At 37.2% G+C, this 25,204-nt stretch overlaps 1 protein-coding gene across 3 annotated transcripts in view; it reads left to right on the forward strand.

Moving 5' to 3' along the window:
- The window catches only part of CPEB4 (cytoplasmic polyadenylation element binding protein 4), a 44,365-nt gene extending 19,876 nt beyond the window's left edge, over positions 1 to 24,489 (forward strand). For 2 of the 3 annotated variants that reach the window (XM_075766802.1, XM_075766804.1), the window contains exons 4-10: positions 10,127 to 10,150; positions 12,153 to 12,326; positions 14,467 to 14,556; positions 15,186 to 15,304; positions 16,202 to 16,316; positions 16,527 to 16,708; positions 20,061 to 24,489. In XM_075766802.1, the coding sequence (XP_075622917.1) occupies positions 10,127 to 10,150; positions 12,153 to 12,326; positions 14,467 to 14,556; positions 15,186 to 15,304; positions 16,202 to 16,316; positions 16,527 to 16,708; positions 20,061 to 20,288 (932 nt within the window). In that variant the 3' untranslated portion in view covers positions 20,289 to 24,489. The remainder of the gene's footprint in view (positions 1 to 10,126; positions 10,151 to 12,152; positions 12,327 to 14,466; positions 14,557 to 15,185; positions 15,305 to 16,201; positions 16,317 to 16,526; positions 16,709 to 20,060) is intronic. The other variant, XM_075766803.1, reaches the window with a different exon arrangement.
- The last annotated feature ends 715 nt before the right edge of the window (positions 24,490 to 25,204 follow it).

Here is a 25,204-nt window from a genome sequence, read left to right on the forward strand (position 1 = left end):
ACCTGCATTTTTATAGAAATATAGGTCTTGATAATGCAGATGTCAAACTACTAGATGTTTATACTTCACTACTGCAGGATTTTGAGGTAGGGTATTAATTCAGCTGAGGAAGAGCAACACCTTGATTTATGCTGTCTGTCTAAAATGGAGCCATTGAGCAATAAGCTAGAGGGTATTAATGTAGCTACCCTTTGAGGCCAGGAAATTCCTTCCCCTGCCACCACAGAGCAGTACAAATATCCCAGGGTTTTCTGATCCTGGTCCAGCTTTGAAATCCGTGTTAGGATTCCTGTTAACTTCACTGGAGTATGAGACCTACGGGGTTTTTTTGTCCAGTCTTGAAACATTTCTCATAGGCTTCTTGCCATGCTGTCCCATCTCCAGAGTCTGTATAGAAAAAAAATGCCTTTCATGCTCCTTAGACGAGGTATTTCCTAGGAATGTATGTGCTGCAGATGATGTGGCAGTTAGAGATTTTTAAAACACAACAAAACATTGAAATACTGCTAAAAATTTTAATGTCTAAATCAGTGATTTGATCTTGAAAAGTGTTACAGCCAACAAAATTGTGCTGAATTCCATGACAGCAGCCTTGCTAATCTGATTAAAACCTTTCTAAGGTTTTCTTGCTTGCTTTTTTGTTTTTGTCTTTGTTAAATTAATTCCATCCCTTTTTTTAGAAGTGTGTTTAATCTTCTGCCTTGTTCAGTACCACTGTCCACTAAGTGGTTTTGATTTTTTTCTTTTCTTTTCTGAATTCTTGCTTTGATAATCTCTGACCATCCTGGATCATCTTCAAAGCAGTCTTTAATTTGGAGCTGTATTCCATGAGTAGTGTCTGTTCCTTGTTTTAGAAGACAGAGAGGTCATGCCTCCCCTCCCAAAGTGCTGAAACTACCTGTCTTTTGTCTTTTTGCTCACTTTGTTCACTTTTTTCCTTGATGTTGAATTGTTAGCTCTTTGTTAGCCGCGTTTTGCATACTCTCTACCATCATGTTTATCAGGCTAGAACTGGCATGAAAGGAGCAGAAAGAAAAGCCTGAAGTGCTTTTCTTAAACCTGGAGATAAAGAAGAAATGAGAGGTATAATAAGAATGGGAATGGGGTTTGAAAAAAGATAAGGAGGTGACAGATGAGGTTTAAGTGTAAACAGGAGCAAGCTCCTAGGAAAGTCATACAGAAACACTTTTTAGTACTGGGCAGTCTTTGCATATACCCACGAGTGACTATGCAGCAGCCTGAAATCTGATTTTTCCATCAATTACTTAAGGTATTTGGAGAAAGAATTGTGGTGCATATAGAGTTTGTGTATTCGGTATCTACTTATTTTAATTCAGCATTAGGTAGAATGGTGAGAACTATTGATGAGATGAATCTGAAAATACATCTTACAGTAGATTTATCCATACTGTTTGTTGGAATGCAGATTAGTGAGTTGTGATGATAGGGGTATTTTTTGGGCGGTGGGGTTTTTTTTTCCACTGTAATGTTGATAGTTGGACTTTCAGATGAGTAGAGCAGTCACCTGCCATCTCGAGATATGCAGATGCCAAGTGTCTTTAGAGGTGCAGGGGCTGGTATTCTGTCAGCTTTACTTGGAAATCCTTTTAACAAGAATCCCAGCTCAGCAGTCAGATTGGTATGAGAAAAGGATCAATTTTGTATATTTAATGTGGGAATACTTGTGATCAATAAAATCAAATATATAAGACAGTATAAACTCCCAGTAATTTATAATAGTGTTACATACAAATCTTCATGTTGTCATTAGTGTTAGTGCATAAATGATGAGGGAGGTGAGGATAGCTTTCTGAAGGCATGCTAAAGAATGTCTTGGTCATTCATGTGGCATTTTAAATTGTTACAATAAATAGTGTTGGTGCCTGGTCCTGTACACATACGAATTTGAATCTACGCAGCAGAAATGAAGTGATGGTTCTTCTAAAATACAGTTTTCTGATTCTCTTCCAATTTGTATTGACTGTGGAGAAGTGTATAGTACAGTTTTTTCACATATATTACTGGAAAAATTAGTATCTTATCTATGCTGGTTACTGTAATAATAAAAAATGGGAAAATGTTATGCTGCAGAGACTTGAGCGTGCTTGATATCAACTTGCTTGTATTACTATTTCCGTAGTGTTTGGGAGTGAAGTAAAAGGATGCTTAAAAAAAGGAACAAAGCCCTGATGTTGCCTTCCAGGCTGTCTTGTGATCGTTCCTTCCACAGACAAAAATAAGTTGCTTTGAACCTATTATAGTACTTAAGGAACTCTGGTTTTAAATCTTGCAGCATGTAAGTATATGCCAGTGTAAATCCAGCTCTTGCAAGTCACATGCAGGAACTGCATTTCAGGCATTTCAGGTTATTCATTAAAGCATGGGCAGAATTCAGCCTGTTCCTTTATGTTAATTGTTAGGCTGATGGTATAGACAGATATCAGCATCTCTGGAGGCGAAATGCTACATATAAAGAATCCAGGAACACAGTGCATGTGAACCGTGACTGTGAACGGGAGGTTTGTGATGTTTCTGCACGTTTTCCATACATTTTCATAAGTTGTTCAATAAATTCTATATTAGGTTCAGTAAATTGTTCTTGCCACTTAGAAAATAAATTCAGTCTAGTGATTTTTAGCATATGACATCCCATTCTTTACTCCTGTCAGAAAGTCCGTCATTAGTCTGTATTTTGGAATTTACTGAAGTTCGCACATTTGAAGTGGTTCTGTGGCTGTGAATCTGATTGGCTCTTTGCTGGCAAAGCTGTGTAATGTTTTTCCTTCTCCCAGTTGCAAACTCTGCCTTTCATTTTTTATTTTTAAAGTGAATATAGTAATAGTTTAAGTATTTATAAGATAAATGCTGCCAATTATTCCATATCATAAACTGGAAGATGTATTGAGGGAAAAGACTGGATGTTTTTAGAACGTCTATGACTTCTGGAGAATAGACAACATTAATATAAAATAAAGCTCAATGCCACCAGCAGTGGGGTGGTTGCTTTTCTGAAAGACACATATAATTTCAACTAACATCCAGTCTCCAGAAGAGGGTTGTGCTCCATGATTTGCTTTTCCTGCTTTTGGGTTCTTATCTCTGACCCTGTGGAGGTTCCTGGAGGAGAGGGAAGAGTTATATTCAAATATGTATGATATTTAAGGGTTGCATTTAAATTGATTTGCAGTAACCCAGTGTAACATAATTGGAATTATGGGAAAAATATTGACAAAGCTGTCCCTATGCTTAGGATTTAAAGCAGGTTTCTTTAGGAGATTTCTTTGTAGTCTTCTGTTTGATAGCGAAGAAAACTTCAAAGTTAGCTTTGAAGCTTCTGTATTCTTGAGAGAAGTGAGACTGGATTTGGTTTGTCACCTTTCATGAGTAGTTAAGTGGTTGTTGAAACGTATGAAAGATCGTCTCTTGAGGTTCAGTCCACGTGGCACTGTGCTAGTCTGGCAGACTACCTGAGAACATCAGTGGTAAGGGAATAATAATGGTGGTGGTTTTTAAAGCTCTCGTACAAACCTAACTGCAGTGTTTTCATAGTTAACCTTCCCCCCCCCCCCCCGTTTTCCCTTCAGGCTTATGCTTGAATAGCATGCTGCAAGCATGCTTAGGACTTTTTGTCTCTGTTGCCCAATCTGGGAGCTTCTCACAAAGGCAGATTTGAACCAGTGCTGGGCTGGACTGGCTGGGTTGGAAGCGCATGTGCCTTTCTGCCCTGGGTTGTGCAGTGGCATGTCCGTGGGTACCATGACAGCTGGCTTTGTGCAGTGCATGGGAATGACAGCCATTAGTTGATGGATTCCCCCACAAAGATTATTCTTTTCTGAATATAACTGCACAATCTCTTTGGTGAGGCAGTTTTGCTTTAGGCAGATTAAAGCCCTAAAAACTTGAAGCTCATTGCACAAGCTTGGGAAACAGTAGCTTTCGCTTTCACTGTTTCTCAGCTTCTCACCCCCTCTGCCCTCCCCAGTTATTTGATATATAAAGTTGTCAACACTCAAACTATTAGAAGTTATTATGCTGATAACCTGTTCTGTGCCATACAGTCAGGTTCTACTTTTTTACCATGTGAACCCAATTAATTCAACATAATCACAGGTAAAACTGTGTTACCATCAGAAGAGCCAGCACTAAAAGGCTTTTTATAGGTAGATTCTCTTCGGAGTTTTAGAAGCAAAGAAACCTGTTTGCTTTTTGTATGTTGGGTGTATTTTTTGACGGTGACCTGGAAATTAAAATGAAATATTCTAGTCAGACATGTACTCAAATGCTACAGAATACCAGAAACTTCATTTTGTTAGTGTTCTCGACAGAAGGAATGGGTAAATACTTTTATTCAGGCATCTGGCTTTATTTGAAATAAAGCATAATGCTTGCATCTACAATAGTACTTTAGTTTTTCAGCATTTGTTGGGACATTCTGGACATAAACTAGAGTTATATTTCTCATCATTTTTTTTTTAATGTTGTGTTTCTTTAAAAATAAATTAGGAGGAAAAAATGCAACTTTTGGCATCTCTGCAACTTAATTTTGCAGAATCAGTACTTCCAAAGGTGTTAATTCTTGATTTTCCTGAGCAGCCAAACTTTTTTGGTTTCATGCTGACTTTGACATTGTGTGACAAATATGCGTTCTCCAGATGTATATATATAGAGGTGTTTAATTTTTGTAAGATTGTCTTAGATTAAGAAAATACTATTTGAATGTTTTTCAGTCTTTGAAGTTTGGTGGTGTTCGAAATCCACATAATAGGGAATCTCTCATCTCCCTTTTTAGTAGCTTGTTTTTGACAATGATTTTTAAAACAAGGATCTCATTTGACAATATCATAAAGATTGCTGTGACTGTAAGATGCAAAGTTCTGACATGGAATAAGTTCACTGTCAGTGTAAATTTTATAACAGTTTGATCAATTTATTCTATATTGACAGAATTTGTCCAGGGCCAGGTATCACGTGTCTGTGCCAGTCTTTACCATGCATCGGCTGTTGTTCCACACTCAACATATCATGTGCTCAGGATAATTTGACAGAAATGAGAATATGTGCTTGAACTGGGCAAAATTTTTGCACACATTTACATGTCTTACATTAACAATCCTGGATCTGTGGCCTAGTCCTTTTGTCCTTAGTATTTTAGAACTAAAATTAAGGAATGCGTAAAAAGCAGCACTTTTTTGCTTGCCATGTAACACTTTATGACACTATATGCTTTCTTATTGAAAATGTCATCTAAGCCTTAAGTTGTAAGGCTCTTTTAAATACACCTTTGTATATAATACATATAGGTAGATATGATTTTTATGTTCTAATCTGAGAAAGTATATAAACCTTTCTGATAATACCTGCCTTGGTCTCTGAATTGCTCCTTCGTATACAGAGATCATTTAACCAAAATTAAGTTCAATATAGATGCTCTTTATAATTTTAATTTTTCTGCTTTTGGTTTGGTGACGATTAGGTTCTTCACTAGTGAAATTGGGCTTAAGATGACCTTACAGAACTACTTGTGAAATGAACTGTTACCTGTGGTGGAAACACGTGGTTCACGCATTACATATGAAATGCATTGTGAAACATTAAGTGATGATAAAATCTAACTCTTGAGTTACAATCAACTCTACCTGCCCTCAGGGAGTAGTAGGGGAAAAAAAGTAATAAAATACTATAGTTCATATTTTAATGGCCTTGTGCGCAGCATTGTCAATCTTGTTACGATTACAAACTATAGGTTAGCGTAGAATAATTTAGAAATGAGGCTTTGCTGTTAGAATGGCAAAACTAGATTGTACTTCAATTATTTTTCTATAATTTAAAAATAAAACTCATGAAAGCATAAAAAATTTCTATAAGAGATTCAAGGATATCTAGTTCATATTTAAAAATAATCCTCTGAAGCTTTGATACTTAGCAGTGCTAGGTTAACAGTTGGACCTGGTGATCTTGAAGGTCTTTTCCAACCAAAACGATTCTATGATTCTGTTTCTCTAAAAGTTAGGTCCTAAGTGCAGCACCAAAAGATCTGTCTTCTGGGTAGGGGAAGAAAATGACTATCAGAGTAAACAATTCCAGTGAAAGTTTGAAACTCTGTGTTTGTGTATTGATCATATTTGTTTTCCAACATAAGAAACTGGCCACCTGTGATGATCTACAGGTAAAGGTTTTTTAAATAATGTGGAGAAGTTTCAAGATAAAACCTTATTATCCCCATTTTTTAAAATATCTGGACTCTTTCACTTTTCTCCATTTATATAATATTTAACAAATAGCTGGTGATGGTACAGAGGCTTTGTTTTCTTTTCCACACTTTACTGCTTTCATCTGCAAGAGTTGTAGCCTGTTTCCCCTGTAGTGGTTCCCGCGTTTATACCGCAGGTTCTTGTTTGTCACTTTTTGTCCCTAAAAATCAGCAGTTAAAATCATTACTTCATTCACAAAAGCTTATGAAATCTGGATCACTTGAACGAGATTTTGCTGAGCTTGAATATTTTTCCTAGAGCCTGTGTGATTGCTATAGAATATGAAAGAGTATATGCAAGTTGAGATAAATTTCCTAGCTTTCCTGGAGCTGGATAGTGGGAAGCTGTTTCAGAGGTAGAGCCTGGTGGAAGGGTGCAATTGGGTCCTGCTCACAGTCGGGTTATGTAACAAGCCACCATGAGTATCTGTCATGTTTTAACATTCAGAAATACTTCTCTGGTAACTGAAGTGATTAATGTGCATAGAAGCCTGAAATTCTTTGGAACTCGCTAATGAAGCTAGTCTGGTTTGATCTTTGAGAGTAAAGAAGTGAGAGTGTTTCAATGAGTAATGTAAAAGATTGCGGTGTGTTGCTATGTTGGCCTCTGTGCCAAGGTAAAGAACAGAATCCCTGCCTTGAGGAGCTCTTGGACTAAAGATATGAATTAGGTACAGAACTGGACAGATATTAATCAACCTAGACTTTGCATGCCTTAAAATAACTACAGCAAGGTAGTGAGGATGAAGGTACAACCATAATTTAACTTCGAGCATTCAGTTGCTTTGTCCATTCTAGGGGTTTATGATGTTTGTATTAACTATAGATGCTTGTCTAATGCTCCCAGCTGTGATGTGGCCTTAGAAACTTGGGATGATGTTCACAGGAGATACGGATCCTCTTGCCTGCTGGTCCTTTTGCTGCTCTTGAGGTGACCTTTTTATGTAAATCCACAGTAAATGGCACAAAATACACCTGAAATTGCTTCCATCCTGCAGATTGGAAGGCAGCAAGAACCATTCAAGAGTGCCAGGTGCTCAGCATGGGCACACTTTTTGCAGGACAAGCTTATCATAAGTTTGGGGTTTAAGTGATTTAGGACTCCTGCACACATTTTTCATGCTTCTTCAGCAGAATATCTTTGTCATTGGGAACTGTGTACTTTATACAGAATTGCGTGCGTGATTACACACAACATGCTGACAGTCTTTTTGGTGCTTCCAATAGAGAGAAGAAAGCTCAACACATTTAATTGGCGTTACATTAGACTCAAAAGATGTGATTTAACAAAAAAAAAAAGAGGAAGATGGCCAGGAGCCCATTAAATGTCTCGAATGAAGAGAAGACACAAAAATTCGAGTGGGTTGCTTATTCATTAAGTTCCTTTAAAATGAAAGTCAGTAAAAGCGGCAGATTTTTGCAAAGGATTATTGGCTCTCTGTATGGCTTTATTTCTTACATAGAAAGGAGTGTTGCAGGGAGGGCTGAGGTGACAAAATAATTGAAACAGCTGCTAATAGCATTTTAAATTCAGACTGATTTTTATCGGAAAAATATCTCTGCATAGGTTATTAGTAAGCAGTTGAAACGGTTGCATAAACACTTTGTATTTTTTAGGTGTTGTAACATAATTCTTGCTCAAATATCTTGTGAGATTAGTAAATCTGTCCTAGGCCCTTTATGCAATTATCTGAAATGCTGAAGAAATGAGGAAAGGACAAATAGATTTGAGGAATCCAAACCGGCAAGGTAGTTGTCTCATTTCTCAGCACATCGGCAAGCATCCTGATCTTCAGAATTAAATCTTTTTTGTGTGGTTGGTAACAGTTACCTTAAGGCTCCATTTATGTTGCGGCTTAGCTAGGGAACTCCTGGAGCAAAGATTTCTCTTAATATGAAATTATGAAAGCCAGAGACAGAGTTGGTAAATCACAGTTAGCTGTCTTCCTGGCCTGCCAAAAGAGCATTCTTTAGTTTCAGTGCCGTGTATTACATTGTGTGAAATTAATGGCATGTGATGAGCTCTGAATTCAGTGAGCAGAGAAAGTTTCTATCTGTGCTGTGCTGGGGTAGTTTATAAACTGTGGCTCCTGAGAAATGTTTTGAAATGTCAGATGTTGGTATTTTGTGGGTTAGATGAAACAAAATAAGAAGCAAATTAAGAAGAAAAAAAAAATCTTAGTATTTCATTCTCAAATCCTCTTCAGTAGTACTTGGCACTAGAAATGCTTCCTAGCTGGTGGCTGAGCTTTTTTGTTGTTTTCCATACTGGTAAAGGAGAAAAATCCTATTGCCTTGAGTGACACAGGTGGCAAAGCAGTGAGGAGTCTGCTGACCTAAATTGTGGTCACACATCCACAGGGGAATCGTATCTCTGCTGCATGCTTTGTTGCCAAGAATGGGTGTACCAAGTGAAGGAGCTTGTGTGGTTTTTTCAGTCAGTTAGAAACCACAAGCAAGATTTTTATGGCGTTAGAGGCAGAACTGCTTTTGAAAGTACTTGATGTTTTCTAAAACATGGAAAGGCTTCTGAGCTTTGTCAGAAATGCAGCAAGATTGCGGATTGCTTTCCGTGAAAGACAGGTTCCTTAAAACTTTCTACTTTCACGACTATATGAGTATCTTAGATTTCTAATTTCAAAATTACCATGGAAAAATTATATTTGTAAAGGCCCTCAGCCTTTAAGATTCTCCCGTGGAACCGGTACCTGTGTGAACATTTGAGAGCACGCTCCGGTCTGAAGACTAGGCCTTCGTTATTTTGTATTCTTGGTGTTCATTGTGAGTATCTCTATCAGCAAAAGATCAGAGAAGTAACATGATCTTACAGATGTTAAATAGTCATGAAGTAAATTGGATTGACATGATTTTTATTTTGAAAGAGGAAACGACTGCTATTCTGTTGTGGTTTACAAATATTTAAATGCTTAAACTAATTGTCAGCCTCAATTTTGAATGGGGAAGCAAAACAAAATGCATGATGTACTCAGTTTCTCATGATACTTGCCAGGAGAAACTAAGTTTTGAAGACAGTTGGCCTGCTTTCAGACACAGATTTTAATGAGATTAAAAGAGAAAGAATGTGCAAGTTTGATTAGAAAGTTTGGCCATATTCTGACAATAGATCATGGAAGCCAGGACAGAAAAATGTTGTGTTTTTTAGTGGTAGAATGGATTTGTTTTGGAAAATGAAAAGTAGAAAGCAGTGGGTAGCTGCCAAATAATTGCAGCAAAGCATACTAAGTTAGTATGAGAGAATCTGTATTGTTGTACCGAGGCTGCAGGAGGGCTGAAAGGCAGTTTTAGTAGCACAGACGTTTTCTCCTTGACTTTAACTTTTTCAGCTGGTTATTTGCCAGTAATAATTTAACCAAGGATTTTGTGGGTTGTGCAAAGCTTTTATAGCAACCTCATCTGAAAACAGAAATTAGCACAATAGTCTTCCACGTCCCTTGTGTTAGGGCTTTTTCTACGGTTCAGATGAAGATCAGCGTTAGAGTATGCTTGAACTTGGCAAGGTGAGGAGCATGGTGCGTGAGAAAAGATCCATTTACTTTATAGGCATATATAGGAATAGATTTGAAAATAAATGTGCAAATTAAGAACTAAAATTGTTTTCAAAAAGTCTCTTTGAGTATACATATATACTTTGCCAGCCTTCTATCAACATGTTTTGTCACTAAGTAACAGAGATGGTGCAAGGAAGGCATGGTATTGTGGGTGGTGGGGGAGATCAGCTCGCGATCACCATTTTAAATGACCTGGAGTATGAAAAGGCTTGAGAATCACTGAGTTAGTATAAAGGCAATAAAACAAGGTCTTTTGGTCCTTATAACAATGTTTGAAAGGCTGTTTTCTTTCTCATTTAACATGCAGCAAGGACATATGGGAGAAGGCGAGGTAACAATATTCCTATTTAATTTTCTAATGTTGACAATGTCTCATGGGAGAAATAACATTAAATTCTTACTAGAGGGCAGACTCCAAAATTTAAGATTATAAAGCATCAGTTTCACATGAGTTTACATAGTCTGCATGCCATAAATAAACATTTTAACTGAATTAGGTAGTGCTCCACAATAGTACTATTGAGGCTGAAATGATCACCATCCTTACAGTGGACATCGTCTATATGATTTGTTACACTGGAGGGCTATGTTGCTGTGTTTGTGTGTATGTTATGAATGCCAATGCCGGAGAAGTTTATTCTGGTTCTTTTGGGTGCTGGTGGTTTCCTTGACGCAGCATAGACTATAGTGAATATATGTCCTGGCCTGCAAGGTTAAAGAACCAGATCCTGCAAGCATGCATGTTGAATTATCTAACAGCAGTGGTAATGCTGATGTCCCTGAAAAGGTGATTTGGGTATGGAGAATTGCTCCTTCCAGCAATACCTGCAGGATTGGGGTCTTAAGAGATGAAACAAATGGCATGTGCATCAGTTCATTAGGGGAAAACAAAGTAACGTTTAAGTCTATATTACAATATTTTTATCAAAGTAGGAACCAGGTTTGCCTAGCTACAGAAATAGGCCTGATTATAGTTGATTTATATTAAAGGTGTATAAAGATTCTTGAAATTTCAAATAAAGCAAGCTGACCAAGCCTTGCATTTTTTTTATTCGTATAAATTCTATGGACTGTGGATTTTATTGCATTTTTTTATTTCAACTTGTTAGCTGTTTGATCTTTGCATGGAAAATGCCTAGATACTGGAATTGGTCAAATTTTCTGTTTTCAAGATATTTTGTTTTTAAAAATAAATTTAATTCAAAGGAAGCAAGCAAGAGCAGGATAAATTAACCTTCCCAATACATTACTGTGGTAGATTGTAATGAATTCTGAAAAAGCAGACATAGTGTATTGCATCATAGGCAAAAGGAAATGTATCCTAAAACTCGTAGCACACCTCATTTATTTGCTTACTTTCCCTATATATATTTATTTATTCCTAAAATGTTCATTAAATGACTAGAAGTCTATTCAGTTTGTTGTCTAGATATTGAATACTGTAATTAAAGGGTGAATTCATGGAAGAGATCAGCTTGTGTGTTCTATGATATTATGCATTTATAAATCAAAGGATCTTATTTAAAAGCAATAACTATTGTTAAGGAAATCTATGATAAAAGATTATCATAGGAGAATATTGGGCTGTGAGGGGAAGCACGCTTACAACATTTTCTCTTAGAGTGAGTCCATTAACGAAACTCTGTTGTAACATCTAAGTGAACTTGCTTCTAGGAATGACACAGTATTGCCTAGTTTTCAGTCTTCATTTGCAGTAAATGACAGTGGGTCTTCTTGTTTTTATCAGGATATTTTTTTTTTTATTTACAAGTGGGTGGTTTATGATATGTTTTGATATCAGGTAATTTAAATGTGTAATATATTTAGCTGGTAGAATTCTTGTTTTCCTATCTGCACTGTGAAATTGTATCTACTCATTATAAGAAGCTGTTCACTGGAAAATTATATAGGTTAGGTTTTAGTGATGTCTGCTATTGGGAAAATCCCCCCCCAAAATGGCTTATGTTCTCTTCTGGTTTTATACCTTTTTAAAAGAAATCTAATTGGAAATACAAAATATTATGGATAATGGTCAACTTGAGCATCCATTAGAAATACTGTTTTGTTTCAAATTTTCATCAGTTGTAGTGCAGTTATGAAGAAGATAGCAACCTTTTGTCTGAAATAATGCATTTGAGTTATTGAATGATATTGAAAACTCTAAGGGTAGTAGGAAATTGAGAACATAACTGCTCATTAAAGGGGAAGATTGCAAACAGTTCTACTGCTTATGCAGCAACTAATGCATTTTTTTTTTTTTAAATTATTTAAACAACATGTACTTTGTTCTGTTAGTATGTTTTTTTGTCCTTTTTTTTTAACCCCCTCTTCAGGTCAGTCTTCACTGTTTCCAATGGAAGACGGGTTCTTGGATGATGGACGTGGGGATCAGACTCTTCACAGTGGTTTAGGATCACCTCACTGCTTCTCCCATCAGAATGGAGAACGAGTGGAACGGTATTCCCGTAAAGTCTTTGTGGGCGGACTGCCACCAGATATTGATGAAGGTACACCGAGAACATCTTAGAAAAGCTCCTTCTGCCTTAATGACAAAAGTGTGGTGTGAAACCTTTTGTCTGTTAGCTAATGAATGATTGTTTTCCTAACTCTACGGAAAAGCTTTCATACATAAATGTGTTTCTGCATGTTACCACTTTCAGTCCACGGCAAACGTGAGATAATTTAAGCTAGTTTAGGCTATAGCATTGTTCTGCCATTGAAGAAGGAAATCATATGTTACCACACATTTAACTGACAGTATAAAAATTACAAAAAAGGGATAGTGGTCCAAAAATAAACAAGTAAATATCACCTGTTGAAACTCATAAATACATTGCAATTATAATAATTATAATTGTTATTAAAAAAAAGAAAGAAAATATATATATATATATCATGCACAAGTGTTGTGAAGCTTCATTTCACCAGAGTTCTGTATGTATGAGTGTGCTGGGATAGTGCTTAAAAGTACTACAGCAACTGTAAATCTGAAAAGTTGCTTTTTCTTCATCACAGAATTGTTTTAATACCCACTTTTTGTGTCAGAGAGAGTGATTGTAATGCATTGTAGTGTGTACTACTGTGACATGACAATCTGAATTTCATGTCAAACACAAGAGCTACTTTATTATTAAAAGGTCAGATATAACATGGTGTTTACAAGAGGAAAAATGATCTTACAGTTTCTGTTTCTTTGTTGTTGGGGTTTTGTTTGTTTTTCAACTTTGTCACATTTGTTGTTTTAAAAGCAGATGAGCACATGAATGGTTTGCTCTCTGCAGACCCTAGATAATAGAGAATGAGTTGCTTCTGTGAGTGCTCTCCCTGTTAAATGCACAAGTGTGAATTAGAATAAGGAGTATACATTTTAAAATCTACATCACAGCTGAATTTTTGAGGTTTTTCTGATCCTGTTTCTAGAACGCATTTTATGTATGTGCTATAACATCAAATTTGTGTTAAGTGCTGTTCTGAATGGAATAGATATGTAGTAAGTATTGTTCCCCTTGGTTTATATCTTCATCAGCATGTAACCTTGACACACTGCCATTGCTGTATATATTCCTGATGATCTGTAGTGCACAGAGAAGCTGTCAGTACAGTGGACTGTCAGTTGCTATTTCATTAGCAGTGTCATCAAAGAGTGTAAAGAGTGTAAACAAACTGAAAAAGACATAATTAGTAACACCTTTTCAGATTTCTAACCGAATTTGAGGATGGGGAAAATCCTCTGCATTGTGTATGAGGAACCCCGAACAGCGTGCTAGTATAGAAAGCCCTGTGATACCATACACAGAATACAGCTGAGCAGTGTGCCAATTTAGATGACGCTGCAGCAGTGTTCTCCAGTTTGTTCTTTTCGTTTCAATTTTTTTAATAAAAATTATTGTCCAGACAACTTTAAGTAGGGATGGTTCAAGTATGTTTGTGGAGAAGGAAAGGGGAATAGTCACTCAATTTCAAGAACAACAGAATTGCAACTGGAAGACTTCTGTGGGACTAGCATGTGCACGTTTATACCAGTGATTTGAGGTCAAAGGCAGAATGGAAATAGATGCAAGAATTGCTTCTCGATATAGTAATATGTTCTTACCATCTCTCCTATAAAATTACGTAACGGTATCCTGCAAGTTTACTCTATGGTAGTTTGAGGTCAAGCTCAGGTAGTGTTTTGCATATGTGGCATTGGTATTTGATATGAACAGGCATGGCTGGCTCTTGTGATAGTCCCTTCATTTTTTTCCTAGTCTTTCTGCAATTACAAGGCATATTGGCAGAGCTGGTTGCTTACTAGCAAGTCAGCAAATTGTCTCTAAACTCTTTGTGGGAGAATAGTTGAAGCTGGGTTATTATAGCTGTATTGATGCAGTGACTCCATTCCTGTGAATTATGGGTTACAAGCTTTTATTTGTAATCATCAGTAGAAAGAAAAGCTCGATCTTTGACCTGTTGTGTTTTCTAATGTGTGTTCTGACTTGTCATAAAGATTCCCCATCAGCTAGTAAGCATTGTTATGAGCTGCTGAACCTTTAGGGTCACAGAATGTTTATTTATAGGATGGAGCTACCTGAAATCAGTGTCCTTTGAATGTCTTCCATTGAATTTATTTTAATTTCAATTTGCGCCTTTTCCCTTCCCTCTTTACAGATGAGATCACTGCTAGTTTTCGTCGCTTTGGACCTTTGATTGTAGACTGGCCACACAAGGCAGAAAGCAAATCTTATTTTCCTCCTAAAGGTAAATACCTGATAACCAATAACATATGAGCATTTTAGAATAATTTTTCTTCATAAGACTGCATTTTAGACAATATTTTTGTGACAATGACCCAATGTTTAGGAGGGGAAAAAAAAGTTGAATACTTGGGATAGTTATAAACTGGTGGAATTTAGAAAGTGGCTTTGCAATTATTCTGCGCTGAAAGAATTCTTTCTTAACTTCCTGGTTTTACTTTATTCCATTTTCTCCCCGTTTTTCTTAATTTTTTGTAATAATAGTCAAGACTAGTCGTCTCTAAAGGGACTAAATGCCCTCCACAGAAGCTGCGAAGGATTTGTACCTTATATTAACAGCCATCCTGGCAGGTTTGCCTCTACAGCTGTGGCTTTTGTTCAATTCATACTGCTGGCATATCCTTTTCAAAGGAAATGGGGAGAGAGTGTGCTGATCAGCAAGCTCTCTGCTTCCCTTCATGTCTCTGCAGAGGACTTGCAGGAGGCTGGGTTGGAAATGTGTGAGAGCATCTTCAGGTTTGTCCCTTACTGTATGGTAGCATGATGGCATGGTGCCAAGCATAATTCTGGGTTGTTATTATCCTATAGGCAAACAGACAAAAGAAGTTACGTGTTTGTTTTCCCTTCTTGTAGGATATGCATTTTTGCTGTTCCAAGACGAAAGCTCTGTACAGGCACTGATTGATGCATGTATTGAAGAAGATGGAAAGCTCTATCTTTGTGTTTCCAGCCCCACTATCAAAGACAAACCGGTAGGTAGAATTGTCAGGGCCTGCACAATTCCTGTATGATAACCAGAAATGGTTCTCTTTGGATGCCTTTTTTTCTATCTTCAGAGTGCTAATGTTTAAATTTTTTTAAGGTGTCAAATTAAGTTCTTAAAGAGAAGACCAACTCACTTATTTTTAAACTAGACATAATGAAGTTTTTTAGTCTAGTTACAGTTCATATTTTTGTTAGAAAAAAGGCTTGCTGAATTTCACCGTTGCTGACATAATAAATACATTTCCAGACAGTTATTTTATGCTTATTATTGAATCAAATGTAGAATTTATATTGTCCGAGTGTTGCATGTAATGTGTTTTGACAGAGATAAATCCAAAAAAACACGACATAGCATTGAACTGTAAATTATTAGCACAAATGGTTTTAGGGCTGATGTGAGTTTGTTTATAGTTGGAGAGACTTCTGCTATATTCCTGCACTTCATATTTGGCCAGCTGTAGGCAAATATAAAGCAGCTAGTTTTGCATAGTAACTTTGTGCACTGGAGCCTGTTGCACTGAGATAACGCTAGTCTATCGCTTACACTTGGCTAGAACAACACGAGTAGCGTAGATACGTATGCACCAACGTGGTTCATACACCACATTCAGTCATGATTAAGTAAATGTGTAAGTAGAGGATGAGTTTTTTCCCAGAAATTTGGGTAACAAGGAAGTGGTGAAATTTAGTATGATCAAGTGGTCTGTCTTAACAGAGCTTATTGCCATTTCATTTTGAGAAATGATTCCTGAACAAGTAGAAAATGAGTTTAGAAAGTACCGCTGTTTAAGAGGTTTTCTTCTTTGTAGGATACTGCTTTAATTTATATTACTGAGATACTTTGAGTTGTGAATGGTTAAAAAAAAAAGGCTTTTTGTCCATAGGTTCAGATCCGGCCTTGGAACCTTAGTGATAGTGATTTTGTTATGGATGGTTCACAGCCTCTTGACCCACGAAAAACCATTTTTGTTGGTGGTGTTCCTCGGCCTTTACGAGCAGGTACACTGCGTGTTCTGCAGCACTGGGCATGTTGAATATGCAGTCTGATTTGGGGAGCAACGGGGGAAACATGTTATTTCAGCAAGGGAAGTATTAAGTGTTCTTGACACTTGTAGCGGGGGACATGAATACAAATGGACTGTTTCATTTGATGCTTTTAGAAAAAATTACCACATCTACACCACTGTTTCGTTTTCCTTTCTGGTTTAGTGGAACTCGCAATGATAATGGATCGGCTGTATGGAGGGGTGTGCTATGCTGGAATTGACACAGACCCTGAGCTGAAGTACCCAAAAGGAGCTGGGCGGGTTGCGTTTTCTAATCAACAGAGTTACATAGCTGCTATCAGTGCTCGCTTTGTTCAGCTGCAGCATGGAGAGATAGATAAACGGGTAAGGTCTTCAAGCATATTCTATTTTTGTTCAGTGCTTTCTCTAGAAATGCTTTTCCATGTAAATGTGTGTCATTGTGAAGATTGTAAATGTTATATCAGATTAATTGCATATTTAGGGCTAGATTGTGCCATTTAGATACAACACAGAATAAAAATGAAGGAGTGGTACAGAGCTGTTGCTTCTGGAACGTGGGAGGCAACTGTGAAGCAGACTTTCTCAAATTGCTTAGCATAATAGGAAGCATGTCAGCTGCCTTGTCCTTTTATAAGAATATTGCACTCGTCATATACTCCCACTGCAAGTATTTGCACTGGTAGTGTTTGTATAATGTCAGGGAGTAAGGTATCTGCCAAGGATGGAGCAGCTCTTACTCCTGTTCTGCATCTTTTGAGAGAGTGGGCAGAATCTGGCCCTAGTGTTACACATTGTGTGCTGGGTGTTCCTAAAGAGCATCATAGTAATGCATTGTAAACTCGTTAGTGTGCATTACAGCCTCCCAGTCATCCTCCACAGCTTACATAAAGGCTGTGTCTGGTTATTTTATTCCTTTATTATTATAAATTAAAGGAATATGCCACATGGATCTTCAGTTTGCTTGCCTCTGCCCTCTCATCTATATAAAAAGTGACTTTGCCAATTACAGTGATCTTCGGGCCACAATTTTGAGAAACTCGGATCCTTACATCCACCGTTCTGTCTAATTCATCCTTTGTCTCTGGATTTTTCTTACATGACTGTCACTATTGATCTTAATTTTATAATTACTACAGAGGAAAAACCCCAAACTTGGCTGATTATCTGATTATCATTTCACTTCTGCTTTGGCTATAAAGCTTGGGTAGAAGAATTGTAACAACTGTTTGACTGTGGGCCTGCGAATTGGAATTTCTTTGTTCTAATCTTGGCTCTGAAATAAGTTCTGTACGGCTTTGAACAAATAATTTGGGTCGCCCTTGTGCAACTTCTGCTTGCATAAGCAGACACTTGGGTGAATAGATCCATTGAAGCTGGTGGGACTACAAATTTAAGTAAGTACTTGTGAACTCTAGCAAAGATTTTGCAATCTATTTCCCCTTCCTTCTCTCCTCCCACTCCTCCTTATTTCCCCATTTTGTGTGCAGTTAAGAAGAAATGTGGGGAGATAGGTGCTCAGAGGATTCATTATAAGAGGGATTGGGTGCATGTGAGATACAAAAGTGCAACAGTGTCAATACTACTTTTAGTAATAATTTTTCTAATAGTTTTTTCTGTAAAAATAAAATTAGTAACAAGAAGGGATTTCCTGTAAAATTAGGCGAGGGAGAGCTGATAAAGGGCATGCCCTTCAAAGAGATAATGCAAATTAAGTGCTCAGTGGCCTGCAGCACCCACTGCTGCAGAGTGCTGCCACCCTAAGTGTGCCTGATGAAGTCGCTGTAATTTAAGCTATTTCTATAGTTAGGAAACCTCGATACACCTAGCACAAGTAACAATTGCAGGCCATATTTGGCACATGCTCTTCGGCACACACTGAGTAAACGTGCTGAGGACTCTGACTGTTATCTCTGGGTTGCAAACTTGCACAAAAACCAGTGCTTCAGTAACAGGCCAAAGCAAGCAGAGGTATAATTACCTGGGCTGTAGTCTGGCCTCTGAATATGTCTGAGTAGACATAATAGAGCAGCAGAATTGCCACAATAAGGAGGCATGCATAGCATATTTGTAGGTTCTCCTCTTGGTGCTTGTAGAAGATGATACTCATCAATAAATACCCAACCTCAAGCTACATAGCAAACTAGGTGCTGAAGGGAGAATGTGGTGTTAGGAATGTTTGTCTGCCTCCACTCTTTTATAATTTCATTCTTCTGAGTTGGTGTGGAGGGGTGTTTGAGAAGCAGAACTCTGGTGGAGGAAGAGGGGAAAAACTGAGGCAAAAAAAAAGACTGCTGTACTGTCTCCAAGTACTAGAAGCACAAATGGCATCGAACTAGTGCAGTGCTCTATCTGGACTGGGATAAAATTGGGTAAGTTTAAAAACTCAGGAAGTTGCGAATGGCCTTATTGGAATGAGGTGGCATACCTCTGAGGTTTGTGAGGTACAGACAGGAGCATCCCTAAGCCAGATGCAGAGATAACAGGTTAACAGTAGAGACACCAGTCACAGTCTGGATATTTGGAGATGTTTGTGAGAACACCTAACTAAATGAGCTTCAGAGAAGGCTCACAAACACACCTAGAACAGGAAATTATACCTGTACTTCTTTAATGTGAAGTTTCCTGTTGCTCTTCTGGTATGTCCCATGAACCTTTCACAATTCTGTGGAGCAAAAGAATGGGAGAGGAGGTGATTACTGGTTTTGGGGTGGAACTGAGCCTTTAGGGGATGGCAGTGCTGCAGTTGTGATTGAAACAGAGAGGCATGTCTAAACAAGCTGTGCTGTAGCCAGCTTGGATACTGTGAGCAGCAGACTTTGCCTTACTGTCACAGAGAAAGTGCTCTGGAGTGCTGTGAGCCGGGTTTTGTAGCCCACAGTATGGCAGGCTTGGTTTTGGGATGCAAATGCTTAGATTAAAAGCTGGAAACCTGCAGATGTTGCAGTGTAGATGTATCCTTGGAGCACCAGCTGGTAAGTTCCTGTGAGTCATTATCAGTTAAGAACTTGAAGAAATTTTTCTTCTCCCTTCTTGTCTGCTGTACTGAATTAAGCTCATCATCTGGCCCTTAATGCCAAGAGCGTAAGTGGCCATCAGAGTCCCGTTTTAAGCTTCTCATTTGATCCCAACAAGATTAGGTAGGTTTCCTTTTGCTGAGAGGACTAAGCCACAGAAAAAGAAAACAGAAATGTGCTGTTTATTAAGATAATAAATGACATTTTTTTAAAGTTGGAAATTCAGACATTGAAATTTGTAGATCGCCTGCATATTTAATCTGCAGTTAGTGTCGTGTAAACAGTTTACATTCCTACCTGAAAGAGTAGGAGTTTGATTGTGCATCACCATACTTAAACTCCCAGAATTCTCCAGGAGTTTGATGTGAATCTGCGTATCAGTTCTGTAACAATAGGTTGATTGGTCCTTTCTGTACATCAGTGACAGCACGTGTTATACTGATGGTTAGCGTTGGTTTCTGGGGTTTTTAAAGGATCAAGGAGGGCAGTGGGAGCAGGGTTGTTCTGAAGTTATGTGCCTGTAGTTTTGGGTGTTTAATGATGATGACCATGTGTAATGAGGGGGAAAATTCTTGAGTGTGATGTTCCCTGCTACAGAACTGAGATCGCAGTCCTGCTGGAACACAGTAAATAATGTGGAAATGTCATTATCTACATTGTTACTAAGATTTGTAAATGTTCTTCTCGTTTTCTGAATGCAGGTGGAAGTTAAGCCATATGTCTTGGATGATCAGCTTTGTGATGAATGTCAGGGGGCCCGTTGCGGTGGAAAATTTGCTCCATTTTTCTGTGCTAACGTTACCTGTCTGCAGTATTACTGTGAATATTGCTGGGCTGCTATCCATTCACGCGCTGGCAGGGAATTCCACAAGCCCCTGGTGAAGGAGGGAGGAGATCGCCCAAGACATATTTCATTCCGCTGGAACTAAATGATCACTGCAGTGCTCATATGCAGGCCTCAAATTAAGTGCACTCTTCTGTTATCCTGATTGCCCCTACCCACCCTACCCTTTCTCTTATTCAAGATAGCATGTCCTTTTGTAGTAGTCTGTAATTTAACAATAGTATAACAAAAGAATGACCTATAATATGGGTATTTTGTAGAATCTTGTCATTGAAAACTGTATTGGGAACTCCTTTTCGTATTGATAACGTTGCAAGTGAGTTGCGTTCTCTTGTCTTTACTACCAAGAGAACACTTAATTTCATGCAACATTTTCTTAGAGGAGAGAAAAATATTAAGAAAAGATAATTGAAACAATAGAGTATTTTGGTTTTTTAATTAAATTATTGTTAATAAAGAACATAAGAATACTTTTATTAAAATAACCGTGTAACAATAACACTATCAATCTGTTCTGACACTTTTCCCCCAGGGAAGCCTGTTTTTGCCTCTCTTTTTGTTTCGACTTCGGATTTTTCCAGCAACAGATGAAGTTAGCATTTACCTACCAACAGGAAAGAGCATGTTTAAAGCAACAAAAATGCATGAGCAAAGTTGAAGCAGCATTATAATAATGATCTTTTTGAAAATCTGTTAAGGATTTTGAGGCTAAAATTTTAGCTTGGTGTGTATCTGACCGTGCCTCTGACTACCACCCACATCCAAATTACTAATGAGATAGGCAGAGCTTACTATATTTTCATCAAAATGATTACATTTTAAGAATTTCTGAATGTAAAAGGAGTAAAGTTACTACTGAGGGGGGAGTGCACTTTTTTTTCTTTAAGAGAACTCAATTGTCTGGTTACAGCCCTAGAAATCCTACCAAAGCTAGAGTAATGACAACTAGTTAACTGGCATTTCCTCTCCTGAAGGGTAAATATATAGATTTTATTTTTGATGGCTATATATAACTCTATATCCTAATATACTAACATTCATCAGGGGCCAGCCTTTGCTCTCCATTTTGACGTGAAAAAATAGAAAACCTAAAGATACCTCAAGGATATCACTGATTTTTACAGAAGTTTTGATATTCCATTGCGTCACACAAAGTAAAATTGGCTGCTTAATCGTTTCCCATCTTGGATGTAAAGTTAGTTTTAAATACCTTCGAACTTAGTTCTAATAGAAGGCATGAACCTAAGTAGTTTCTAAGCCTTGTTTTGCACCATTTTCTGAGTTTGTGCATGAAATGGTGCAAGTGTGCATATGCCTTTCTTACTCTTCCTGTAGAAAGAATCCCAACTAAGAGTCCACCTCTTCAGAACTTAATATGAGGAAAGACAGGTATTTGAAGTGCCAACATTGCTAAGTTAATGCCTACTTTATTCTCAATAAGTTCTACCTTGAGAAGCATTAACACAGTACATGTTAATTGAATGATAAAGAGTGGGTGCAGGGGTTTAGTTTGAAATAGTTGAATGAAGGAGTAGTTCTGAAAATTATTTTTATTACTTTTGAACTAATGCCCTGGCCAACTTTTGTAATGATTATTTAGCAGTGTGCGAACAAACAAATTTAGTGGCAATCTTCTGAACTGCCCGAGCGGCACGGTACCATCCTAGATTCTCTCAAACCAAAGACTTGCCTCAGCACTGCTTGGAAAACATCTGCTCCGCAAAAAGCCTTTGTCGGCCCCGCTCATCCCGTTCCCACAGCCCAGATTATCTTTATGAGAAGCAGTTTTTATTTTCAATACAGGCTTTAATGAACTATACCTTACTAAGTTCCAAAGGTCAAAATGGAGACATTTGCTGTCTACTAGTCAAGTATAGAAAGGGAGCTGCTTTTAATGAAATCCCTGAAAATATTGACAACAGTAATGCAAATGCAGAGTGCTCTTGTGTAGATTGTCAGGGACTTTTTTTTCTCTGAAGTACATAATTATAGTTGGAATGTTCCTTTAAGTTTTTTAATGCTTGTAGGTGGCTTGGGGTGTGCTGTTGTGCCGATCCTACCCAGTAAACAGGTGAGATGGGTTACCATTACAAGAAATAACACTGTTTGAGAACTAGCTTTGAATAATAATTTTCCCTTTGTACATGACCTGCTGAATTTCGGTACAGTGTTTTTGTAGCTAACTTATTTTGTCATGCACATAATGTATATTTGTTATGCACTACTTTTGTATATCTTGTTTTTCCAACAGTGAGCATTTTTAGGCACACTTTTCACTGACGGGATATCTCTTTATGCAATACCTCAATTTTTCATATTGCAAAGAGTAGCTTTTTGTACTTTTATTACTGAGAGATCTTCATATACTTCATTTTTTAATATAAATAATTTTAATAAATTTTATTTTCTTATATTCTGCTTTTTATACATTTCAGTGCTCTGCATACATTTTGAATTATGGATGTTGTGCACTGGCAATGCTATTTTAGAATCTGCAGAGAAAAGAAAGCATGTTGCTTAAACATCTTAGCCCAGCACCAGGTATTTGGTGTACATATAATTTAAGAATAGTAATATGTAAAGTTGAGAATTAAAGAAGAAAAGCATGAAAGTGACAAATGACACTGTCTTTAGACCCATGAAATTTAAATGCATAAATATAGTGTAGAAATTTAAAAGTAAAGAAACATCAAAATTGTCTACCGCTTCTTACTAAGTTTTTAAAAATTATACACAAATGCAGACGTTTTTGGTGAATGTTTAGCCATTTTTAATATTAATAAAAATTGATGTTAGGTGTTTGCAGAAATGTGTCTGCTCTTTTAAATTATATTTAAAGAAATAAAAGAGAGCCTGCCAGGTGGCAGGCATGTAATGTTTAGTATGCATGGACTAATGTAAGAAATTGTTATTCTACTAATATTCACTTGTGATTGTGTGACAAGCGTGTTTACAGATTATTTGGTTACACTTCGATTTACAGGGCATAAACAATTATATACATTACTCTGTACTTAAGTAGCGATGACATGTCCTTCTGACTACGTGGGATTTATAGCTGGGGTTACCATGTAGCTCCCAACACAATTAACATGTAATTTGGGCTTACCAGTCTTTAGGGTGTCACTTCAATCTGCAAAGGGGTTAATACGCATGTAGTTTTATCACACTAGCATGGCACTGGCCATGTATTTACAATGTAGTTACAGAGTAATTACATGGTTATTTTTGCAATGTAAAATAAAGTGTTTCTGATTATTTTATATGTAAAGGAACCCCACTGCCCCGTGCTTTTTGGTATAGTATATACTTCTCCATACACAGACCTCTGCAGATGCAAATTTAAAACTTGCAGTGAATGAATTTAGCGTTTTATAAAGGATGCTGTTGGAAAAGACTTGATAATTCCACCCCTTTTTGTTTTTGAAGAGTTAAAACCTTCTGTTAAAAGGTGATTTAAAACTTGAATGTGATGAATTGTGGCAAGTTAACTTCAAGTTATGTGCAATACCTATTTCAGACTTCTGGAAGATCTTTGCAGTGTAATTCTTTGTTTTTAATTGCAGACATTTAAAAATGTCATTTTCTACTGTTCTAGTAAATCCTCTTTCTTGCTGGTGTTTCTAAAGAAAAGAATCAGAAATCAATCTTTCTACTAATGTAAATTTGAGATTATTTTTAAAAATATGGAATAAAAGGTTTTGGTCATTTGCTTTATTTTATTATCTTATTTTAAAGCTACTGTGATAGCATTGTAAGAATTGGGACAATATTGTATTCAACTGTTTTATTTTTTATATTTTTAAATTTTAAAGTATAATTAGTTTTTATAATTTTCATCAGATTTTTTGTTATATTTTTTGGAAGTGAAACTTTTAGCAAGTGGGTGTCTAGTTTTTACTAATCCCTAATATGTTTTTCCCCCAATGTATTGCTCATATTATCAGAAGGAAAAGTTATTTAAGTATGTCAGTTAATTGTACTACTTGGCTGAATTTCCATATAGTTTTTACTGTGTATGGGGAGGTTGTAGTATTTATTATAGCATTTTAAATAAGGGTAATTCATTTTTTATTAAAGTCATTTTCACGTTTAAGTTCATATTTTTGTATGTTCTACTCTAAGTTATATAACACAAGTTACTTTTTTTAAAGAGTTCATTTGTTGAAGTGCTAGTGAAAATTAATGTTATTAAATAGTTTGCAAATGACTATTTATACCAGTATGCATATAATTTTTAAATATTTGTAATGTGAGATGTTGAATGAATAAAACTTTTAACTCAATGTTTCTCCTTAACCTTTTTATTTTAAGCTTCCTGTAGAAACATGTTCCTTTGTGGCTGAAGCTCGTGGGGCTCGGGGAAGTGATTTTGCTGAAGTGTACGGCACACGTCCGGCTATATGATGTGTCAAGTGCCCTAGGCTAAGTTCTGCAGCCCTGTTCCAGTCCAAACTTGGAGCATGCCTTTGTATGGGGTGCGCGAGGGAGGGTGTGACCACTTGAGAGATGCTGAGTACCCTGAACACTGCAGTAAATTGGTACAAAATCCACGTGCAACGCTGCAGAAGTGGAAAGAGTGAGGTCTACAGGACTGTAGAACTGCTCTCTGTTGAATCAGGCTGTAAGAATAACCCTGTTTACTGCTTGTGTCCAGATGTTGTCTTTTGGAATGTTGAATGCTTAATTTTGTGAATTTGATGCTTTGAGTTTCTGTTAGAAATTGTGGGTAGCTTTGGAACAGCCTTTCAGCAGTTTCGGCACTGCCGTGCCGCTACGAAATCACTAACTGGGTAGGTGACATGTTAAATGAGAAGAATACCTCTGAGGCTTATGTAATGCATCGTGTAAGTCAGAAACCACTGTGCAGCTGGGAAGAAAAGATAACTAGAGTAGGACCAGAGTGGAGCCAAGCAAGGCCTGGACAGACAAGGATTCTTTTTTAATTGTCTCATGGTTGTGGTCTGATATTAACAGAAGGGAAAAGTCTGACACTTTGAA

Source organism: Balearica regulorum, chromosome 14 (genome assembly GCF_011004875.1).
Source record: "Balearica regulorum gibbericeps isolate bBalReg1 chromosome 14, bBalReg1.pri, whole genome shotgun sequence".
Classification (NCBI taxonomy): Eukaryota; Metazoa; Chordata; class Aves; order Gruiformes; family Gruidae; genus Balearica; species Balearica regulorum.